General features: G+C 42.8%; 1 protein-coding gene across 8 annotated transcripts in view; it reads right to left on the bottom strand.

Annotated features, from left to right (window-relative positions):
• FYN (FYN proto-oncogene, Src family tyrosine kinase) overlaps window positions 1-24,180 on the bottom strand; it is a 212,093-nt gene that overhangs the window by 42,938 nt on the left and 144,975 nt on the right. For 6 of the 8 annotated variants that reach the window (XM_058566437.1, XM_058566438.1, XM_058566436.1 and 3 more), the window contains 7 exons: window positions 20,919-21,176; window positions 17,357-17,453; window positions 10,462-10,560; window positions 7,657-7,760; window positions 6,545-6,694; window positions 3,339-3,503; window positions 102-281 (listed from right to left, as the gene is read on the bottom strand). In XM_058566437.1, coding sequence (XP_058422420.1) covers window positions 102-281; window positions 3,339-3,503; window positions 6,545-6,694; window positions 7,657-7,760; window positions 10,462-10,560; window positions 17,357-17,453; window positions 20,919-21,165 — 1,042 coding nt within the window. In that variant the 5' untranslated portion in view covers window positions 21,166-21,176. Of the gene's footprint in view, window positions 1-101; window positions 282-2,763; window positions 2,920-3,338; window positions 3,504-6,544; window positions 6,695-7,656; window positions 7,761-10,461; window positions 10,561-17,356; window positions 17,454-20,918; window positions 21,177-24,180 lie in introns of all 8 variants that reach the window. The other 2 variants (XM_058566441.1, XM_058566442.1) reach the window with 2 other exon arrangements.

Below are 24,180 nucleotides of genomic sequence, written 5' to 3'. Positions count from 1 at the left end.
GCAGAAACTAGGAAAAAAGCAAGCAGGTAGCTCCATTTCCCTCCCTGAAACAACCCCTGTTAGGTCACAGTGAGGTGGAGCCTGAACAGGCCTTGCCTGACCTTTATTCATGTACTCGGTGACAATGTAGATAGGTTCCTCGGACACCACGGCGTAGAGCTGGACCAACTTGTCATGCTTCAACTTCTTCATGATCTGTGCTTCCTCGAGGAATGACTCAGGGGACATTGTGCCTGGTTTAAGAGTCTTTATGGCTACTTTTGTGTTTCCATTCCAGGTACCTGCAGACACCCCACAATATTAAGTCAAACCAAAGATACTCTTTCGATGGAAAAAAAAAGTTTTGTAATCAACAGCTATTTCCATACAGTTGGATTCTAAGTTAAAAAAACTTAATACAGTTTTTATTGAACAAAGACAATCAAATGTAAGGACTCTGTCAAGTATTTTCACAGGAAAAATGTGTTTACTTATGGCTATATTATGGTTTACCATTCTTTTAATTTTTTTCTTATTTTGATATATACCACTTTCCTTTTCTGGCTCAGCCATGTGATTGCAAATTTGTACCAAAAGCTCCGGACACTTCTTTATAAGATGAAAGTCCAAGGGTTAGAACAGGCCTGGCCATCCAGTAGCCATCCCTTAGGCAGAAAAGCGAGCACAGAAAAAATCAGACTAAGTCTCATTTCATGAGGTATGCCACTTAAAAAAAATATGGCAACACACTGAGGATGTCTGAAAATTACTTCTAGACTTTCAATTGTCTGCAATGGATGAGCTACTTGACTGAGTCCTTGAACAGTTGATCTATAAGTCAGATTATAAGTATGCTGATAAGTACTGGCAAGAAGCTCACAGTCTACTTGCCCATACTTCAACTGGGAAGGACAATTCCTCAGGTTTACTGCTGGTCAGCCACAACAAGAACAATGACTTCTATCAGCTAGACTGGAAAAATTAAAGAGCAGCTAAGAGGGAACAGAGATATTTGAACTTAACATGTTAAAAAAATCTAGTAGGTCCAGATGCAGGCCTTGTTTATGATCATCGGTTACCTCATCTGTAAAATATAGGAATGGAACTGGATTATCTTTTGAGTCTCTTTCAGCCCCCAAGTTAAAAAAAAATCTAGGTTCTATGTGTATTCCATTAGTCCTTGGACTTTGATTTAAAACTACTTATAAGGGAAACAGAAAAGTCTGCTAAGTTAGATTATGTTATTTTCTATTTGGAAAAGAAGGCTGGTTTAAATTAAGATTAATTTTTATCTTTAATATAATTGATTTTAGAATTAAAAAATTCTGTAAATTGGAGCAACTTTTGTTATCCTGCTAAAAACATGGTTCATATAATTACAACATGCAACCTACAAAAATATAAATTATGAAAGAACAAGGGCTTAAAGAAGAGTTCATTCAAATCTTATGAAATATTTGACCACTAAATGTAAATGAGAAATGTGACAATTTGTAAGTGGTCTTTGCAATTTGAGTGTTATTCTGGAGTGTTATTAGCACCCCCAAATTTTAAACAGATGTCTTCCTTTCTAATAACAACCCAGTTACTTACATTGGCATTCCATCCTGATCTTGAACTACCACAATATGATGTTTTATGTTTAGTGGGGAACAAAATCTTAATAATATGTGTAATGATTTAAAGTTGATGAAGTTTGATAATAAATTTTCCTGTAGGGTCCAATTCTTCCTGATTGTATGAGTGATTGGATTAAAATCCTTAGGGCCCATAGCTTCAATTATGAATTGGGCAGATGAGGGAGAGCAAGGCCATATAAACATATTTTACAATACTTGAGTTCAAGTCCAGAGAGAGAGGGACACAATAATGTGGACTCTGAAAACAACAGTAATGATAACACTCATTACAATAGTATATACATACACATATAAATGTATATGTCTGAGTATCTATCTCTATCTATTTATCTGTGTAGTACTTACTCTTTGCCAGGCTCTGTTCCAAGTGCTTTAACTGTATTAAATCTTTTAATGCAGACCACATCTAAACACTGATAGCCACACATAGCAACAGGTACCTATCTATACTGTTTTTAACTGAAAAAAAAGAAAGAGGATTCCATAAGTACCAACACTGTCTTACTGACAGATGTTTTTGGGTGGGGCCTAAGGCCATGGATTGTCTCTAAGCAAAGCGGCAACGGACCCAAAGGGTGTTATGAAAGCAATGCGAGGGCCCAGTGCAGTCAGCCTTATGAATGACCTGAGAACCAAATTAAGAGAAGTATGTGTATACTGAACACCTACTATGTGCAGGGACTCTAAACATATTGTCCCATGTAATCCTCCAAACAATCCTATGAAGTGGGTATCATTCCAATTTTACAGATGAGGAAACTGAGGCTCAAAGAGGGTAAATAAGCCCCTAGCCCATGGTTAATCAGCTAGTAAAGATTCAAACTCAGGCCCATTGAGCAAAAAAGCCCATGATCTTTCCTTATAGAGCCCATCTGTAGTATCTTACCTTCCCATGTCTTAGGAAGAGGAAACATCAGATTCTTATTGTTTTGGTTTCCTGTTTTGTGCGTGCCTTGATTAACCACACGAAGTAGGACAGAAGAGTACAGCAAGGTATCACCATATTCTGAAAATCTAGATAGCCCGTCTAGCTATCCAGGTTAAGTGTCTTGGTCCCAATGGCTGTGTATATGTTTTTGTTCAAAACTATTCCTTTAATTGGCTTTGAGATGCAGCCAAAACAAAATTGTGCCCTCTGCCTTACCAAGCCACACTTCAGCGAAACACCCCTGACCCAGCTTCTTCTCCAGAAACAACGAATCACGTGCAACTTCCCAAGCATCTTTAGACAATCCAGAAGTTTGTGGGGTACAACTCGATGCAATCACAGTTAAGTTAAAACACAAACCATCAGCTTTCTCTACAGGAAAGGGAATTAATAAAGAAAACACAGTCCTTATAATCCATAATCATGCATGCACTAGGAAAGATGGAAGGTGACGTGCCCTTGAGGGCGACACTGAGTTCGCTGGACAAACGTTTGCAGTTTGAAATGAAGGGCAAGGCATTTGGTGCAGGCTGGAACATTCCCTGTACCATTTACTGGTTTATGAATCGAGACTCATATAATAATATAATTTGAGCCATTTGCCAATCTTGACCACTTACTATCTCTTTTCTAGAAATTCCAGGATTCCAAAATCAAAATTATCATTCCCTACTATTAGTAATTCAAACTTTCTTCCTGGTCATGAAGTCTTTATTTTCACCTTCCATCTTTGATGTTTGGGACTTCCCAAACAAGAGAGCTAGTAATAGAGTAATTGAGTCTCAGCATACCCATCCATACTTCCCCAAACTGCCCATTTCCCAGTCTCTTGATCAACTGCAGGGATTCTCGAGGGATTTCCCAGACATCTTTGGTTTTGACAGACAGATCGGTAAGCCTTGGCATCCCTTTGTGACAGGGAACTACTAGGCGGCAGCAGAGACCTGCGGCTCTCTCTGATGGAGCGGGACAGCGGCAGGAGAGGGAGAGAAAAGCAGAACACGTGAAACAACAACATTTACAGGTGCACAAACCCAGCCAGCGCATAGCGTGCCTCGAAACAGTGCTACGTTGGCAGAGAACTACACACATCTTGGAAGATCAGACGCCACACATTGAAACACATTCATTGGCGGTAGAACAGAGGACGATTTGGACTACTCCATATGCCCAGGTATAATATAGTCTATACATACACACAGATATAGATTGTTTGGTTTCTATACTCACTAAGAAAAACATTTTCAGCCCAATGTGCTAATAACATGTCTTCTGGAACCCTGAAAATACCTCCACTGATTTCAAAAGATACATTTGGACTACAGAATGTCAGCATGACTGTCCTTTCCCCTCTAATATCAAAGGTTTAAGGACTCTCTGGCATGAATATATTTAAAATTGCAACTTCAGTACAGGACTCTTCTACAGACCATTACACTGCTATAAACTAGTAAGGCTGAAGATTACAGCTGGCAGGGGACAAGAGAGGTCACAGGTCTCGAGCGATTTCTTTGGCATTTTAACTGACTCTATTCTACCAGTCAGAAACTCTTGCTTCTTTGATATTCATTAAAAAAAAATCTTTATAACAGTCTCCGATGTATAATTTAGGAGTCTGGTTTGAAAGCAGAAAGAATGAAACTAAAATCTGCAGAAACTCAAGGATGTGAAAGAATTCTATTTCCTACGAAAAAGAGAAAGGAAAAAAGTAGTTATCCCTCATACGTTATGTGGAGGGTTTTTTTTTTCTTTTTCTTTTCTCTGTTTTTTTTAAAAAGAATATGCCTTTTAGAATCTAGTGATGGTAAGGGGAAATTGCCTAAATGCCAAGTTAAACATCAGTCAGGTGAGAAAAGGTAACAATGAACAAAGAATCAGGGCAGTGACAGAAGCTGCAGAAAGCCTGGCCTGTGAGGTGACAGAGCCCCTGCCACACCCCACACCCCCCTGGAGGCGCCTCCGATCCGGGGAAACCAAATGTAGTGCTGTTGCCTTTTCTCCAGGAACCAGCTGTAAGTTACTTTTTATTCCTTTCTTTTTGATAGAATCAGGTTCTAAGATGTTTAGACAAGAAATTATTTGTGTGTCAATATTTCAAAGGCATTTTATTGTGTGAGAGAAAGAGGGAAGAAGAAAAGCCAATATAAGAACAAATCTAAGGTGAGATGGATTTTTTTTTGAGATTAAAAAATGTCTATTGCTCTTCATATCCCTTCTGTCCTTCCAGCTTTAAGATGTTATTAAGGTGCCCTTTCCAACACAATATTTTCAAATGATCCTAACCCTGGGGATCCTGCTGATGTTTGGCTGTAATGAAATATACTTCGGCATTTGAAAAATCCTTACGACATGCAGGCATTTTGAGTCTATTACTTAAGCTCAGGGAGATATTCTGCTCCATTTCTCTCAAATATTTCATTAGAATCCACATAAACGAAAGTTACCCAACGCCCTAATCAACTAGTACTCCGAATGTGGTTAATTTTTTCACTTGCTTAATAGTGCAAGGATCAGTAGATGGGCATTTCTTACTGCTATTTTCAAAAGATTGCTTTTTCTTGGTGCTAATAAATTATACACACATATTATTATTATTATTTTTTTTGGTGAGGGATATTGGCCATGAGCTAACATCCATTGCCAATCTTCCTCTTTTTGCTGAGGAAGATTAGCCCTGAGCTAACATCTGTGCCCATCTTCCTCTATTTTGTATGTGGGACACCACCACAGCATGGCTTGATGAGTGGTGCATAGGTCTGCGCCTGGGATCCAAACCTGTGAACCCCGGGCTGTTGAAGCGGAGTACGTGAACTGAACCATTATGCCACAGGGCCAGCCCCTACACACGTATTTCACCACCACCACCACCCCCTGCCAAAGCCCCAGTAGATAGTTGTGTGTCATAGCTGCACATCCTTCTAGTTGCTGTATGTGGGACGTGGCCTCAGCATGGCCAGAGAAGTGGGGCGTCGGTGCGCACCCGGGATCCGAACCCGGGCCGCCAGCAGCGGAGCGCGTGCACTTAACTGCTAAGCCATGGGGCTGGCCCGTACACACGTATTTTTTAATGAACGTGCAGTTGAGGTCAAGTCATGTACTATTTTTGGGGTTTTGTCATTGTCCTGAAGAACAATATGAAATGTATATATAGGTCACACAAAAAACCACTGGGTTTAATGGGATATAGATCTCTATCTGTATGTGTATACCTAAATCCATCTGTGTGTAAGTATTATATAGTGGGATATACTTGCTAACCTAGGAAAGAAAGCAATCATTTCAACACTTGCACATAAGACCACATTCTTTAATAAAATGTACAAATTGCACACCTAAATACCTAATAAGTATATATTTCTAGGAACAACAAACTAATGGTGACAGTTGGGTGTTAGGACAGAGACTGATCTAGTGTTTAAAAGTTTAATTTATCACAATAGCTGCAGCAGATCTAGGAGCTGTGGGCCACATAAGTCTACGTCTAGTTAGAGATCAAGTCTTGGCGGGAAGTAGAACATGATAAATGGACCCAAATTTCACCCAGTCCTGAGAATGAGATGCACATGCAGCTACTCTTGCGACAGTGCGGGGGGTAAAGCGACGGTAGGGACACAACATCCCCTGTAGCAGTCGCCACATAAGTTCCCTCCCAGAGGCTGCTCTTTGTCCCTTTCCTGGTTTCTGAATTCTATACTGCAGGGGAATGGGAAAAGATAACATCTTTTAAAATTTAACCTATTGCCTTCTACTTGGGGAACTAGAATGTTACACCATCTTTTGACAAACATATGGAACTAATAATAACTATGGTAGAAAAACATCAATAGAACCTATGCAGCCAAGCCCCACCTTGAGGGGTTAGCAAAGAAAACTATTCTACCAGTGACTTCTTATACATCTGTGGTACCTCTTCCCCTCGCCTTTCCCCTTTCCGCTCTATGCCCACCCACTCCCTCCAGTGTCCCCATGGTTAGTAGCTAGTTAGAATTAAGGTTACCTGAGTAATGCTGTACAAGCTGCTGAAGGGTTTCAAACTGGGCCCGGGTGGTGATATAGTATCCACCATTGTCAAGTTTGCGAATTTTATAATGTTTGACGTGGTCTCCTTTCATATCATCCCAGTCACGGATAGAAAGTGAATAGGCACCTGGCAAATATGCAGAGCATTAGCAGCCCCAATCATTGTGAGTACTCAGGCATTTTTTAGGTCTCATTTACTTGGCTATTCTGATTAAGAGTTATAAACACACACACACACACACAAACACACACTTCCACCCAGTGTGTGGAACATAGAAAGAAAACATTCTTTCCTGCAAATGTCAGAAGATACTAGCAATAAAATGATTTTACCCTTGAAAATGCAAGCTTCCTGGATTTTTTCCTACAATACTCTACTCAGTACACTTGTGTGGCCTACTACGGCATAGACCACCGCCTGCTGCCCTGGGGGGAAAGATGAAGAGGAGCACAGACATTCCCAGCTGAGATTGCTACCCTGGTCTCCATTACCCACGGAGCATCACAGAGGCAGAGGCAGAGAGTACTAAAGAAACGTAAGGACTGTTTCTCCACAAGTGAGCTTCCAATTTCTGCTTCACAACACCCTTCACAGGGGCAGATCACTAGGTCTGTAGATCAAGCCGGAAGGCTGCTGCTCTTTTTCCTGGGCCCAGCTCCTCTTTTGGGCTCTAATGAGTTGTTAAATAATGAAAAGGCCAGCAGTTGGAGGAAGCAGTCCTCAGTTATGAAAAAACAAAAGGAATGCAAAAACAACCTGTATGATTGGCGCCTGAGGAACTAAGAGTTTCAGAAAAGCACAATTCTAAAGGACTTCAGAAAATTCTACGATCTTATGTGCCTGGAGGAGTGAAGCGGCCCCAGCCCCTGTTTTGGGAGGAAGGTCTTGATTTCGAGCCTCTGTAGTCCTTTTGGAGCTGTCTGCAGTCCTAGAGCCTGGAGGGAAAACTGAAAATAGGGCTCGGCTCACAAGGCAGGCAGGATATGTGCCATTTAAAAATCCTTGTACATTAGAGATAAGCCTTTCATCCTCTCTGACTAATCCACAGATTTGAATGACAAGCCAACTTCTTCAACGTGTTATTTTACCTTTGGTGGTTTCACTCTCGCGGATGAGAAAGGTACCTCTTGGATTTCCAAAGGACAAAAGCTGTCGCTCAGCATCTTTTCGGCCAAGTTTTCCAAAGTACCACCTTTAAATGAGATCAAAGAAGGGAAACATTTTATAACAATCATTTACAAAAATAGGATAGCGTAGGCTCTTCTGCCCACGAACCCTCCTCACCTCTGATTTCATCCTTAGCTATTTTCTAGATATTTTTTCCTAGCCTCATCTGGCTCCCTGCCAATCTATTCCTGATTCCATCCCTAATCCATCTCTTTCACTCTTTAAAGAAAATCAGATTTGCATTGTGGGATATTTTCCTTCCCTCCGGAGATCAAGAACCGGTTTGCGGTTCTGCCCGCATGAAGAGAGAAACCCAGGACCTTGTTTTGAAATGACAACCGCAGGAGACCCTTCCCACGTGCGTCTACAAGACCCTGGATTTCTGAGCATAATTACAACCCCTGGGAAATAAAACACAGTCTCAGTGTACATAAAGATCATTAATCGAGCACTTAAAAAGTCAGTGAGAACGGATAAAAAACAAAGACATGATATTTTCAGTAACTTCCTACCTACTGGAACTCTGAAAAAAATTGTCCAGACTATCCCTAATTTGGGATGACTCTGCCCTTGGAGGCTTGTTTTTATTTTCTTCCTGTCCAGCAGGTGTGAGGACCTGGATGAGTAAAGGGCATCCGCCAGGCGTCTGGGCTGTGATCTGCGCGCGTGTGCTCTGGCACAGCTGCAGGGCCAGGTTCCTGTGCAGTCAACGAGCATGGCCTTAAGACGACTCGGTGTCGCAGACATTTCATACTCTCCCTGTAATGACACTCATGTGCCACTTGAGGAGCTGTCACGTCAAGTCACCTCACGACCTTTGTTATTTGTCTTTTACCTCTCCAGCCCTGACCATGGCCTGGAAATTAGTTAACATCTCAGCGCTAGGTGCTGAGCGAGCAGCAGGTGCTCCAAGGACCCAAGGGAGAATTTGGGAGCGTTCCATTGGAATCTGCACAGAAAACTGATTTTTAGAATATTTAACTGTAGAAGGATCCAGTTTCTAAAATGAAATTTCAATTCATTATACTTGAACATAGCTATTATGTGTTCACTGTCAAATTCTTTTGTGAATGAAAGAGCTTCACTGAACGTGAGAAAAGAGACACTACATGTCAGCTCCTCAGAGACTTTTAAAGGCACTAGATTGTGCATAACCTTACCCTAGCACTAGGTGGTATAAAGAGAATTACACCAATTACTTGTGTATCAATAACCCAATTAAAATGCAGTGTAAACACGAACAGTGGTGAAAAGAGAGCTGTTAGAACAATGGATGGTACCAAAACAATCGTATTTCAAGATAACGGTAATTACATCTATAAAATCATAGGCATTTTTTTAAATGCTATTTTATTCTTTAAAAAAAAAGGTTTTTTAAAAATTGACCATTGATATAACTTAAATATGAAGCAGGTCAATTCCCAGTTAAATCAAAGTAATGCTATATTTTGGTGGTACCTTTTGTTCTGAAAGAACACAAAGATGTTTGCAAATCTGCTCTAAAATAAAATTTCAATACAGGTTCTTTCATTCACTGATGGTGAAACGCACTCACTAGGAGAAAAAAGGAGCTCAGAACCACTGAGTATTTGAGAGCAGGGAACAAAACACATCTTCTTAGAGGAAATATAAGGGAATTAAAGACAAGAGAGCAATCCAGCTGGGGATTGGCTGGCGTGTGGAGTCTAATCCTCCGTGCAGAGCTTAAACAAACCCAGGGCAAAATTAAATATCAGAGCCGAAGGCTGGGCTCTGTGGCTGACTGTTCTCAACTCCCTTTCTGGTAAGGCAAGACTGCCTCCACTGAGCAGGAGAGGCAGGTCCCCAGGGGTCAGCGGGGAGGCCAGGTTCCTGCATTTGGGAGACCATGGCCTAGCTCCCTTTCCCTCAGTTCTGAAATTAGGGTCGCCACACAAGCCACTCTGACAATTCTCCACTTTGAAAGTGCCCATGAATCCACACAGGTCAGGAGACGGAACAATGGCTGTCCCTTCTGGAATCCCCTCCGCCTACTGACCACCTTCCAAAACTGTTACCAGTGAACTCCTTGGGCCAACTAACTACTAGTCACTATTTACTATCACAGAAGTCAACCGAGACCCCAAAGCAAAGGAAAGGACCATCTGAAATGCATCACCACAGTATTTCCCAAGTTGTGGGGCACACTGTACGTGAGATACTTCTCCCTGGGGCGTGGAAGGTATGTCTTTTCAGTGCTCCTTTAATATTTCTGACTACATGGAGGAGAAAAATCTCATTTGATCTTTAACAATCGTTTGCTCTTCTCTTTCTTCCTCCCTCCCGCCCTTCCTCCCCTTCCCATTCTTTCTCCTTCTCCCTCTCTCTTCCTCAGCAGACTGCAGACTTAGAACCTTGGGTCGGCAATAATACCTGCTCTAGCTACAATTTCATCACATTTTTATGGTTACTTTCTATCTGTGGCAAGTAACACTGGGTTTTCATTTAGGGTACTGATATAAAGTTTCCTATATGTTTCCAAAAAGTGAGCAGGCTTAAAGAAAAATATTAAGTTAATAATAGTACAAGTATCACATAGATATGACAAAGTCCAGGGCATAAAGCCTGAGAAACACTGCATTACCATATTCTCTCAACCCTTAATCGTTCTAGGGAACTTCTTTCCTGCACAATGTTAATGGCATTTTATTGCAGCAACTAACTTTTAAAAGCAAGTAGTTAAGTGAAAACAACAAAACAAAACATACTCTTCTGCCTGGATAGAGTCCACTGGAGCCACATAATTGCTGGGAATGTAACCCGTCTCTCCGGTTGTCAAGGAGCGGGCTTCCCACCAGTCTCCTTCCCTGCAGAGAGAAAAGAGAAGGGAACGCGTTGACCATTTCAATGTTCTGCAGTTACACACCCAATGCTGTAAGAGCATGTGACTACTTCCCAGTCATTCTATCACCTGATTTCTCCAAACTCCGACACAGCCTTCTGTGAGGGCCAAATGGTTACAATCTGAGCCAACTGTGAATTGAATCCAATGTTATCTCTCATCTCTTGCCTTATTTGTGAATTATGAAGGTAGACTCTGGCCATGGAGAGCTCTCTTGGGGGGGTCATTTTGCTTGCTAAGTGTCCTCAACTTGGACGGAGGGGAAGGGACCCAGCTCCAGGCTACTTAAGAAAAATATTGTAACAACAATAACAAAATGGTAATTATGTGAGGTGAAGAATATGTTAACCTTATTGTGGTAAACATGTATCAATGGTATATGCGTGTATCAACCCATCACACTGTATACCTTAAACTTACACAATGTTATATGTCAATTATATCTCATTAAAGCTGGAAAAAAAATAAAGCAAGCACTAATAGTGCTAATTTAGCTAACAGTCTCTGTTTTGCCCCCTATCCTGAGGCAACCAGCCTCCTTTAGTACTACTGGAGAGAGGCAAGCTGTGGCTTTAGTGTTATTTTGTCAGCCATTACAGCTGCAGATCCTCTGAGAAAAGAAGCCTGTTGGAAGCCCAGTAAGGGATGAAGGCATACTCTGAAGACCTGTCTTGCTTGCTCTCAAGAAAATGGGTAGAATAATATCCAACTACAACAGGTTAAGCCTTGCTCAGACATTTTCAACCTGGGGTTATTTCATCAACTATTTGTAGCACTGACCTGAGTCTGGGGGCAGGAGAGGAAGAGCAGGTGTAGCTGTGTGTGCGTACAAGGGCAGGGGGAGAACAAAAACTCGCCAAGGGAACGAGATTCTTAGTCCCACCACTTTGCACAGCCCCCTGTTCATGGGACAGCCTGGTCTGTCTGCGGAGCTCTCAGAGCTGCGGGCAGGGGGATGGGAAAGGGGGGCTTACGACAGCCCTTTCAGCTTAAGCCAAATGAGCAATGAAATGGTCAGAGCGCATGTGCTTCCATTCGCACAGCTGTACGTGTGCCGGAGACCAGGGACGGAGTGCGTGCCTCTCCCTGTCAACAACGGTTAGCAGACACATGTGCATCGACGGGATCCACAAACCCTCCACCAGCCCGTGGTCAGGAGTGCGAGGGGCAGCGGATGCAGGTGCCCTTGCGCAGATGGAGATCTCTCAGACTTCTGATCACCCAGAGGTCCAGCGCCTTCTCTCCTTCCTTTTTTGGTCCTTGGAAGCAGCAAGAGAAAGCCCAGGCCCTTTTTTTTTGAAATCACTTTTTAGCTGAGCTCTGTATCAAAGCCCTCAGCCAGGAGAGAAAATGTGCTGGCTTTTGGCCCTGGTCAAGATCTGCAGACTGATTTGATTAGGTAGAGAATAACCAGCCTCCATGTTAAATGCAACCCTTACCCGAGAGAGTCCCATTCTCTCAATACGGACTGCGAGCGAGGTGACCGATGAGCAACGACTCCAGACAGGATTTAACAAAGTGACAGACAAAAGGTGACAAGCCCACCGTGCTATAGGAGCAGTTATGGGGAAGTGCTTGGTGGCACAAGCAACACAGAATAGCCCACGAGAAAACAGGGTGTTGGCAAAGGGGTTTTTAAAGACTTATGTTTTAATTAGCTTTTCAGTCTTTCCTTTTTCACCCTATTACACAAATTTAAGTAGATAAATCAATCAAAAGAGGGAGATAATTGTTCTCCTACCCAGAAAGTCGTTTATTAATAACTTTAAATTTAGTTCATGTCTATATTTTTATTATGAAATAATTCATACATACCAAAGACTATATGTATATATGAATGCCTGTGAGCCCACCACCCAACTTAAGAGCTGGATTGTCATCAGTCCATGTGGCACCTGTCCTGTGCTCCTCCCCTATCGCATCCCTCTGCCTTTCAGGTTCAAATCATGAAATTAAAGACGTTAACAGGGGCCAGCCCCGTCGCGTAGTGGTTAAGTGCGTGCGCTCCCCTGCTGGCGGCCTGGGTTCGGATCCGGGCACACCGACGCACCGCTTGTTAAGCCATGCTGTGGAGGCGTCCCATATAAGGTGGAGGAAGATGGGCACAGATGTCAGCCCAGGGCCAGTCTTCCTCAGCAAAAGAAGAGGAGGATTGGCATGGATGTTAGCTCCGGGCTGACCTTCCTCACACACACAAAAAAATGTTCACATTTTAACAGTTTGTATTGGTTTCATTTCTATTTCCTCCAAAGGAAATACAAGCATTTCTAAGTGTATCCTTTAAGACCATATGTGGAAGTTTATTTTTTTCTTTAAACGTTGCATGTGTTGAAGGAAATGGCTGTGGAGACCATCTTCACTGTAATATGGGGACACCGTTTACTGCTCTGAAATTCCACTAGATGGAGACATTTCATCATAAAAAATAATATCATCATCTCTCCGCCTTTTCCTTTCTCCCTCCTTCCTCCCTCTCTCTCTCTCTCTCTCTCACACACACATACTCCCACCCACTCCACACCTGGGAAATGCTCCAAAATGGTGAGGAAAAAATTAAGTGCTTGCAGCAGATGTGTATTTTTTAATGCAAGATAACCTTTATCAAATTAGTTCTAAGTGATTTAAATTAAGAAAAAGTAAGTCTACTACCAATTTTGGGGTACATGGAAATGTCACCTGGGGCAGGAAGCCAATACATTTTCTTGCAGGTTGCGACAAACCCGGTCTTGTTCAGAGGATCTGATATTAATCAAGTAATTTCCATTTCAAATCTAGCATTAACTATCTCATTTTGGTTTCGGCACCTAAATAGTTTAGCACAGATTAGAATCCAACTATAGGCTCATTCTAAAGTCATGTATCAGGAATTCATGATTTTCTCTTAAGTGACTCCATTAATCTCACAAGGGTTTTCAGTTACTCAATAGAAAGATAAAATCCTTTTCTCTCTTACTAGGCCGCCTAGGGTCACTTTCTCCATCAAAGGAGATATTAGGTGACAAGGACACAATGTGTTACGGAGTAAACCTCACACGTTGTGCCCAGAGAGGCTGGTACAAACCCAAAACATCTATAAAAAAATCTTTTGAGCAAATGAATAAATCATTTTTTTAATATACTCGAAGCCCAATTCACCTACAAATAAATAATACACTCTTTACAAATCATTCATCTTGATTTAGGAAAACAGGATCTTTATACTATGTTATGTTTTATTTCTTTACTTGAGTTACTGTAGGTAAATTAGCATTATTAAAGCTGCATTTCTTTACACTGTTCAGATATTTCATTAATTTAGAGTTGGTGAGATTTTCTTGAACTGTTATCTTGCTCCGATTCAAACAGATGATTTAAGCCCCGGCTCTGGTCAGGAACAGCTCCCCTTGTTCCTCTAATTTAAAGACTTATTAAAAGAGCCTGTTCCCAGTCCCCAAAGTTGCTCATAGGGCTTGTGGTCCCAGGCGCCAGGAGCCCTGATGGAGCCAGGAAGTAGCATTTGCACACAGAAGTCAGCCTTGATCTGTGGAGCTGTGGAGGGTTTTTATTATAAATTCTGGATTCTTTCTAAATTTGGTCACCACCCATCTTACTTTCAAAGAGCATATCTATAACAATTTTATCAAATGCTTGGATGGGGCTCAAATCCAAGATTTCCTCTTATCACGATGAAAAGAACTTTAAAGGAGTCACCACCCTAGGCCATGAGCAGTATTCCACTCTGTGTAAAACATAATATTTTAAAGAGTCACTGTTTCTAGGTGATATGACTAAATCACTAGTCATGAAACGTGGAAATAGGGAATAAAATCGATGACTTTAAATATTTTGCCAAATGGGTTCAAGTTTAATAACGTCCAAATAGACGACACTGAGCACTTACAAAAATCAGGTCAGTGGAGAAGCCCCCACCCCTAGGCTGGGCAGCAGTGCCGCTGGCTCTGGTACCGCACACACGCATACCACATGGTTCATGCTGCACTTTAAAACACAAAAGCCAGCCCTGTGGCCTCCCGTTTCTGCCTCTTGACAGGGAAAGCAGTGGGAGGACGCACACACTGGGAGGTGTGGCAGCAGCCCCAGGGAGAGCAGAGCCCCATCCCTCCCTCTCTTTCAGTGCCTGAGAGCCAGGGGCTGGGAGAGGCTGGAGGAGGGGGAAGGAGCCACACGCCATCTGCTTCTGTATTATTTGCTTTGTTTTTCCTTCACGATTTTCTCTTCCCTGTTATTACCCTTGACTTCAGGATATCGTATTTGTTACACAAACCTTACTTTCTCCCCATAACCTTGAAAAAGGGTATTTAAATGGCACGTAGGATGAGGAATTCTACTGGCGAGAAGGAAGAACATTAAAGGGAAAAAAACCTTTGTAATATTTTCTCCTAAGAGAACAGGGTCAGAGGCTCAAAGCCCTCTGTAAACGCTAAAGGCCAGGCATGCAAAGCATGAAATATGGACTGAGATAGACTGGATCTTCCGTGAATGTTTCTCCAAAATTTCAACTGGATGCCACCGTAGATCCTATCCAGATTAACAAAGGAAGAAGGCAAGGATTTGACTTGGGCAAGAACTGGCTTTCCAAGTGCCCTACAACCTGATGTGTAGATCCACTTGTGGTGTGGAGAAAACCTCCAGAAGAAGAGCTGTGTGTGGTACTTTCTACTCCTCCTCAGTCCTAAGCTTTTAGAAGTTGGTTACAAGTTCTAACCAACCTCGGCAGAGAGGAAATAGTACACAAAATGGGAAGGGGAAGCGGGGTGTATTTCAGAATTCCAAGTTAGTAGACTGACCAGAAGCGTTCATCTGAGAATCAAACTAACAATAAGGAATCATAAATCAGAGAGATCAAAGCTACATTCCCTCCTCCCTGACCTCCCAGCTAACCCTCCAAATCTTCATGGAACTTGAACAGTTCAGTCCCCTCTGATGGGGCTCTCTGGGCCTTTCCCAGATAAAACCTCACACTGCACTCAGGATGCTGTCCCCACATGTCTCCCTTGGCTCTGCCACCTGCTAGCTCCGTGCACCTGGGCAAGTCCCCAACCTGAGCCTCTGGCTCCTCACAGTCCACTGATGACTGTGAGACACACCTCACACAGGTGCTGTGAAGAATAAATGAGAACGTTTACAGCTCAGCACATGGCTGGCACACAAGGAGCCTTCAATAAATGACAGCTGTTTACTACTTAAAAAAAATTCCTGTGGCTACAGGAGGAGGGTTCTGGTGTGGGGTGGGGGGGGGAGGGGGCAGGTAATATTCTTGATCTGGGTGCTGGTTGTGCAGGAATGTTCAGTTTGTGAAAATCCAGCAAACTGCACACTTTGTAAAAATTGTGGTAAAATTGCACAACATAAAATTTACCATTTTAACCATTTTTAAGTGTCCAGTTGAGCAGCATTAAGCACATTCACATTGTTGTGTGACCACCACCATGCATACTTTTGATACGCGCACTTTTCTGCATGTATTTAAATAAAAAGTCTTTAAAAAAAAAAACTACCCCATCCCTGTTAATGATGACAATAATAATAATTAAAGAAACTACAACCCTGTGGACACGTAGATAGTGTCTTCTGATGTCCAGAAGAGTTACCGGCTTCATATGGGAGGAATTTCGTTCTTGCTGTGAAACGTGGCATATTCTCAGTGTTTGGTCCTGAGAGTTGGGGGGATCCCAGAGAAGGGGTGGGCTTCCCAAGGAGGCAGTTTTCAGGGCCTGAGGGACGGTTCCCTGTTACAATGACCACTCGTTTTCCTGAGATGCATGGTGTGAGGAGGGCTACCTCTCATCTGCCCTCACTCACGCTCTAGGGAAAGACAAGGGGCCAGGCTTCAGGTCCTTCGGCCATCAAAATCCAGTTTGCTCAGGGAACAGAAGACAGAGCAACCAGAACTGGAGGCACAGATGAACTTCCTGGTGGGCCCTCAGCCCCTAAGTGGCTTTCTTTCCCAAGCACTGGGGAGCACTCACAAGGAAAACTAGAGGTGCAGGGGAGAAGGCCTCTGGGACATCATTTTCTTGCAAGCCTGGATTTTTCTCGTGGGCCCTTGTCCATGCACATTGCCTTAACCTAATAGAGGTAATATTCCAAAACAATAGGGAAATATGGCCCATATTTACTCTTCTTCACGGAGGTAGCAAATGTAGGATTTGAAAAGTGAGTGATTCTCACCCTTGAAGTTTCCCCGTTGTCTGTCTAACTGTTGTTCCTACTGACCACGTTTAAAATGCACGCATTATAGTCGCTCAAGAGTGGGCGAAATCACTTCTCCTTTCATCTCACAAAGATTTCAGTCACTTGCAAATTGTCATTATGGGAAAACGCCTCCATGGGCTTCACCAACCGGAATGTTTAGCAGTTTTGAAAACAGAAGGAACTTGTTGCCAGCCCGAAGCGAGGGCTTAGCTAGTGCAGCGTGTGAAATGCGAAGAAAATCTCAAAGCAGAGAGAGGGTGAGGCGGATAGCCGAGCCTCGTGCCAGTCCTCTGAAACTGTAGCTCTGCAGAGGGCGAGGCTGGCGCTTTTATAATCTTTACCATACAACGACGGTATCCTTCAAAAAGCTCCTTGGACATACAGTGCCATAAAATACCACACTGCTCATCGACTCTTCTTTTTTTCAGGTTAAATGGCTATGAATTAACGAATTTAGCAAGTGTTGTTTTAGCATTTCAGATATCTGAAAAGGCACAGACTGGTAACACGAGAATTCTTTCCCAATCTGAAAGTCATGCACGTTCTCCCTCCCTCTCCAAACTTACGAGCTGTTTAATATTTGAAATTTTTCTCCCTTGTGAAAACTCAGGTCATCTTCTGTCCGTGCTTCATAATCATAAAGGGCCACAAACAGGGTCACTCCTGACAAAACAAAATCAAAAGGGGAGAGATTAGTAGACAAGGGGAAATTAATTCCAAGAAATTAAATCTTCACTAAAACCTCATTCTCAAAATCTACATCTAATCAGCACTGATAACATGATGCAGTGTTGTAATTAATGTGTGAAAACCAGAGTTGCAGGGCTGAATTTAGGCCTTAGTCTTTGTAGGGGGAGAATTATTTGATCCGACTAAAACCTGGAGTTGAAGGACTTTTCTCTGTACACTATCGAATGAGTCTTCGGGAAGAGACAGATATTAATATCATGTCCACAACTAAAGGGCAGCAGTGGTGTCATAGTTCAGATTTGCAGAGCTCTGCAGTATCACAGACAGCCTTTATCCAACACACGTTCTCCTTCGCTCAAGAGCCCACGTTAGTTCTGGGTCAAATGAATCACTCTTTCTCCTGGTCAGTAGAATGTAATAGGAAACTCCTTCTGCAGCCTGGGGACATTCAGAGAGGCCCCTCTCTGTAAATGTTCACCCCAATTAGAGGCTGTCTTGCCCTTGGCGTCTGCAATTGTGTTGGGGACTCCCTCTCTATCGCTCTCCTTCTACCTAGAAGTCACCTATCCTTGCACTGACTTGTAGTACTCACTCTTCCTCACAACCGCCGGATGTCTTCTCACCTGGCTGACTCCCCACAGAGGCCCTTCCTGCTTTGCAGAAGTTTGCTATCAACAGCAAAGAATATCCAGCCGTCCCATTTGGCCTAGGACTTCCTCCATATAGCAGGCTGAATTCTAAGATAGCCCTCAAAGATTCCCACTTCCTGTTATTCACGCTTTTGTGCCATCCCCTTCCCTTGAGTGTGGGACAAACCTAATGACTTGCTTCTAGCCAACAGAACATGCAAAGGTGATGGGATATCCCCAAGTGACTAGGCTTCAAAAGATTGTGACTTCTGTCTTCCTAGCAGACTTTCTCTATTGCCACTTTGGCTTGGACACTTTGATGAAGCCAGCTGCCATGTTGGAGAGGCCCACCTGACAAAGAACTGAGGGTGGTCTGGCCAACAGCCAATGAGGAACTGAGTCCTGCCACATGAGCTTGGCAGCAGATCCATCTCAGTTGAGCTGTGAGATGACTAGAGCTTAGCCAACACGTCTTGATTGCAACCTGTGAGAGGTTCTGTCATAGGGAACCCAGCTAATCATTCCTGGATTCCTGGCCCACAGAAACTGTGAGATAACAAATGCGTATTGTTTTCAAGCTGCTAGGTTTTGTGGTAATTTCTTATACAGCAATTGATAACTAATACGTTCCATTTCTCTGCTCTCTGGCTTTTCTTTTTGATCTCCACACACTTCAAAGTGCCTAATGTGGCCTAAAGAATGCACAACATGGATGCTACTCTTTACCAAGCTGCTACTTTGCTGTGTCGGTAGTTCCAGGGGAACGGATGTGCCCATGGGACTCTTCAAGAATCAGAGAGGGAGATGAGCTTGTCTTTCCACCCACCCCAAGTGGGGCCTCCTGTAGGAGAGCTGGCATTCAGAAGGTCTGACCATGCAAAGCAGGGATCATTTGGCAACTGTCCTCCTTTCTTTAGATTTCTTTGAAAAGTTAGAAAAGGACTGGCTTAAAAAAAAAGTGGGAGCCTGTAAGGTCATGCTGATTTTCATTTAACACTCTATTAACAGATTCCCTTCGTTACATAATTTAAAAACAAACCCAACCTCCATTGTGTGGAAGACAAGGCACATGAGGATGGACACTTCCGTTCTCCTACTGCCTCCTTGCATCAGCTGGCAAGTTCTCACTGGGTGTTTTTAGCGTCTAGGGATGGAGGGGAGAGTCAAAGGAGGTCACAGGGACACACAGACACTGATCCTGGCCTTAAAGCACTAAAAGCAGTGGTGCGGAATAAGACATACCTATGTAATAAAGCCAAATAATACAAGGCAGAAAAATCTGCCAACATTTGGAGGTACTGGGTTTTAACCTAAGGGACCACATGGCCTCATACTAAGATTGTCCCTGACTACAGTACAGACCCACATGTTCAAGGCAAGGAGCCCACTCTAGTGACTTTATGAATGATACCTGCAGACACAGGGATTCATATCCAGCATTCAAGAATGAATGAACAAGGTTAATGTCTGTGTCAGCACAATTCAGAGTCTGGCTGCCACAGCACTCAGCAGGCACAAGGAGTGTGTGCTGGGTGCCTTTTTGGCTCTTTTTTTTCCCTCCTGCATCCTCAAGAGACAGACTTCCCTAGACTGCCTGACTGCCTCTTTCCTTCCTCCCTTCATTCCAGGTGTCTTCCAGAAAGGCAGAAAGAATAAGTAAGTGTACCGAGCATTCATTCGCCCATGCAAGACCTGCTTTAAAGGGAAAGCCAGATCCACCATAACACAAGGACATAATGTAAAGCTCTGGGGCAGGTCCCTTGATATAACTACACTGGCTGCTGCATGCAGAGGGAAGAAAATCCGTCAACACCTCAGTAGTGCCAACTCCCTCAGTGAAAAGGCACAATGGGTCCCTATACAAGACATATGCTCCCAGATGAGCTGCGAACATCATGGCTGATGTATATTTCTTTAAATGTTTGTAATAAAAAAATTTTGGAACAGATAATGTCATATATCTAGTTACCATGATTCACATATTGGAAGAAGATTTGGAAGACTAAGGATGCATGAGATAACTTACAAATATTGCAGAAAACATATGTCTGAGAATGCATGCCAGATATTTTACAAAATATTAGCTAAGTCAGCAAATGCACATGGCAGTAAAACACAGCCTTGTGGTGGGAAAGAGAAGGAAACTTAAAAAAAGAGAGAGAGAACGATCCCTTAAGGATACATAAGATTTGATTTTAAAATACGAAAGATACATGAAAATAATTTGGGGGCTGATAAACTTAGTCACATGGAAGATGATGGAAGATCAGAAAGAGAATCAATGGAGACAAATGGCCAAAAAACAAGGCTGCCAAATGACCCCACTGGCTGGGAAGTGACAGGCAGGCTGAAGATAAGGCAGATGAGGGAGAGGGTTCTACTCCTGTGAAGTGGCTCTTAACCAGGGGATGGGAGGAAAGAGTGAATTAATATCTGGAGAACTCAAAATATACAGAACTCAAAATGTACAGAGAGTCTTAGGCCTCTCTCTATATTTTGAAAAAGCTTCCCTAGTTATTCAGAGTCAGCCAGCCAAAGTTGAGAACCATCAGCCTAAACCACCTCGGTAGAAGTTGCATCTCATGACCCACATAGAATTCTCACAGAGCGGCCACTTGGGGTTACCCCATGCCACTGTAGCCAGCACTCTGATTTGTACATCAAGTTCTGGCTTTTTTACAGCCCCCCATCTGCTGGAGGATAGGTAGAGATTGATGAAAAACTTAAACGTTAAATCCTTAGTCAAAGGGAGCTGACCGGAGCACAACTGTTCCACTGCCAAAAGAATTACCAGCAGCTTAATTCTTACCTGTTCCTCCTCTTGTCCGCAAGGTCCCAGTATGAGACGAAGAGTTCACACCCCCAAAGACGGTGAGTCCTTGGCCCCCGGCTGCGTGGAAGTTGTTGTAGTTTGGGATGGAGGTCACGCCGAAGCTGGGGTAGTGCTGAGGAGTGGGGTCTGTGCCATAGCGGTACCCGGAGCTCTGGTTCAGGCTGCCGTCCCTCTCCTCTGTCAGTTTTGTTGCTTCTTTATCCTTACATTGCACACAGCCCATTATCTAAATTCCTGCCGAAAACAAAAAGGAGGCACATGAACTTGGATGCTTCTTAGTTGCTGGGTTGCTTGACTATTAAAGGTTCACCCTTGGACATTTCAGGCCTATGACGGGCACGAGGAAAAGCAGTGGCTAGGGGTGATGCTTAGAAGCAATCTCTGTGCCCTTAACTTGACAATCACATTTGATCCCCACGTGCTCTGGGCGATGGGATCAACACAGAGAACGAGGTTCACTACGTGGTAGTTTTCCTCAAATGCGGTCTGCACCCCTTAAAATTCCATAACGTCACACACGTGCTGAAAGACAGCCCAATAATACTTCTTACACTTTTCTTTAGTCATCTCAAAAAATCATGTATTCTCCAGAAAACGAGTCTATGCACTATTGGAATAAAAATCTTCATCCAGGCAAAGAAAATCTAAAGAGGGTGGAGGAGAGCTGGAAAAGCCAGAATAGAGCCCCAGAACAACCACCGTACTTCTTCACTCATGGGTACCATCCTTCAGGCACACATTTGGTAAATTTTAAGCAATAAGTTGATGATAAGCATCAAAATTAAGAAATGCTTGCTGGATGAAAAATAAAATTGGCAGAAACTAAGAGGTCTGAGCATATTTGTAGGATGTCAGGATAGCCTACGATAACAAAACCATTTAAAGCTGCTAATTAACTTTTCAAATTTCCATTAGCTTTTGACATCTTTCAAAAACATTTAAAAAAATCATTCCCATGTTCCAGAGTAAGTGGTGGTTTAAAAACTCGCGTCGTTGTCACCCTGCACTTCTCTGAACCTACTTCTCCTGCTCCTCATCTCAGTAAATGGCGCCACCAATGACCCACTTGCTCAAGTCAGAATCCTGACAAGTATCCTTATTTGCTTCTCCTTGTTGACTTCTCACACTCCACTGTTCGGCCAAACATGCCGAACTTCTCAGTGCCTCAAAGGTTCCATTTTTTCTGCTCTCCTTCAGGCCTTCGAACATGGCCTTGAACACTCTTTCCCCCTCCTCTTTGATATACAACATATCCTTCATGTCCCAGTTAAGACACCACTTCCTCTACAAAGCCTACTCTGCTTCTCTGGCCCTCCCCTAGGCTGGGGTAGTGCTCTTCCTAAGTGCTCCCACGGCAGCTTGACTTCCCTCATGACGGAGCCTATTGTACCATATTGAAATGTGGCCTATCCACTTGTCTCATTGCCCAATGGACTGTGCGTTCCAGGAAAGCAGGGCCTTGTCCATTTCTGCCATGGCTATATTGCCAGTGCCTGGCACATGGTAGGTGCTCTACAGAAAGCAAATGAAAGAGTGAAGGTTGTTTAGCTCACTATTTTTCTCTTTCATTCTTTCTTTCTCTCTGCATCAAGACCAACCCTTCTTCAGTGCCTCTTATCAGCAGCTTGTCCTGCATTTTTGAATGTACTGGTTTGTGTGAGAAGTGATGATGATTCAGAAATACAAGTTAAGTCTGTTAAAGGACCCCACTTTGGACTGCAATACTCTGTCAAGCTGACAGGGGGTAGGTAGAACATGCAACGGCTGTCCTGCCAAAACTCTGAAAAGTGGCCCATTTGGGACCAAAGAACCAAATAAGAAACACATGACATCATGTGTAATTACATGTATTCACTGGGGAGGGCACAGCTGGTACAGAATGGAAAGGGACGAGGTGGTGAAGGAGAATCAGAGAGCTAGTTTTTCTACAGCATCTTGCAAACCAAAGTGGGGAGTGCCACGTCAGATATGGAGACCTTTGGGGGGCACAGTTCTGAGCAATGCTTTTCTGCTGGACGGGGTCTTGGAAGCAACGTTAGACTGTTCTAAAGCCCTCTCACATTACATGTTTTAATAAATACTTATTGAATTGAATGTCAGTTGCTGAGAATGGAAATGTTTGGAAATGAGCCACCTACTGCTTCAGCTGAGATCACTAAATCTGGAACACATTTGTGCATAAATCATTCGAGATTAACTTACAGTATACTGTGTCCAACATACTCTCGAACTTACGGTAAATGAATACAATTTTAACAAGTTTTCAACAGGAAATGCAAAATATCTCCAAGGCATGATTTACTGAAGGAATTTCATCATTTGTTGTTGGTGTTGCTTCATAAGACTGATAAATATCTTGTGCACTTTATGTTAACTCTTTCATGGTGGAAAGTTGTTCCAAGCTTCTACAAAGGCCAGACAGAAGACACTTTTTGTTCCAGGTGCTTTTTTCAGGGATTTCACTGATCTACTGTAATTAGAGGATGTGAGATGTGAATCTCAGGATCACATCATTTACACCGGTGGTTCTCTGCTGGGGTGAATGTGGTCCCCCCCACCAAGGGACATATTAGGCAATGTCTGGAGACATTTTTGATTGTCACAACTCAGGGGTAAGGGGTACTACTTGTACCTAGTGGGTAGAGGCTAAGGAGGCTGCTAAACATCCTATAATGAACAGGACAGCCTCCAACAACTAAGAATTACCTGGACCCAAATGTTAATAACGTCAAGATTCAGAAATTCTGATTTATGGAGAGCAAAGAATTTATATCTATATCTTTGAAATAGTATAACAGCTGTTTCTTATAGGCATGTGATCAACATGCAATGCAGAATGCCTGCCTTAGGAGAATAGGCATGCAAGGTAGAAAGAGGCAATTTAAAAAACTGACATGAAATGTTCTGATTTTTCTCTAGAAGCTTATTCCTTGTGATAGAGAAAAGAATCTAAAACCAATGAGAACTCTTATTACAAACTACTCTTCCAACTCCAACAAAACCAAACCAAATCCTACATCAGGTCTGCTGAAAGTAGGACCCTATATATAACCAAACTAAGAAAAAGACAACCTTTCAAAATCCACTAAAAAAAGTGTTACCACTGTAATAAATGACTAATAGATTATAGTATACAATTCTATGAAACAATGGAAGGAAAGAAATTGTAAGCTCCTTGAAGTCAGGGATTATTTTTTGGTTTTTGTTTCATTATTGCATCCCCAGTTTTCAGAACAGT

Source organism: Diceros bicornis, chromosome 23, assembly GCF_020826845.1.
Source record: "Diceros bicornis minor isolate mBicDic1 chromosome 23, mDicBic1.mat.cur, whole genome shotgun sequence".
Taxonomy (NCBI): Eukaryota; Metazoa; Chordata; class Mammalia; order Perissodactyla; family Rhinocerotidae; genus Diceros; species Diceros bicornis.
The sequence above is the reverse complement of the archived record's forward strand: the minus strand, read 5'-3'. Positions and strand labels throughout refer to the sequence as shown.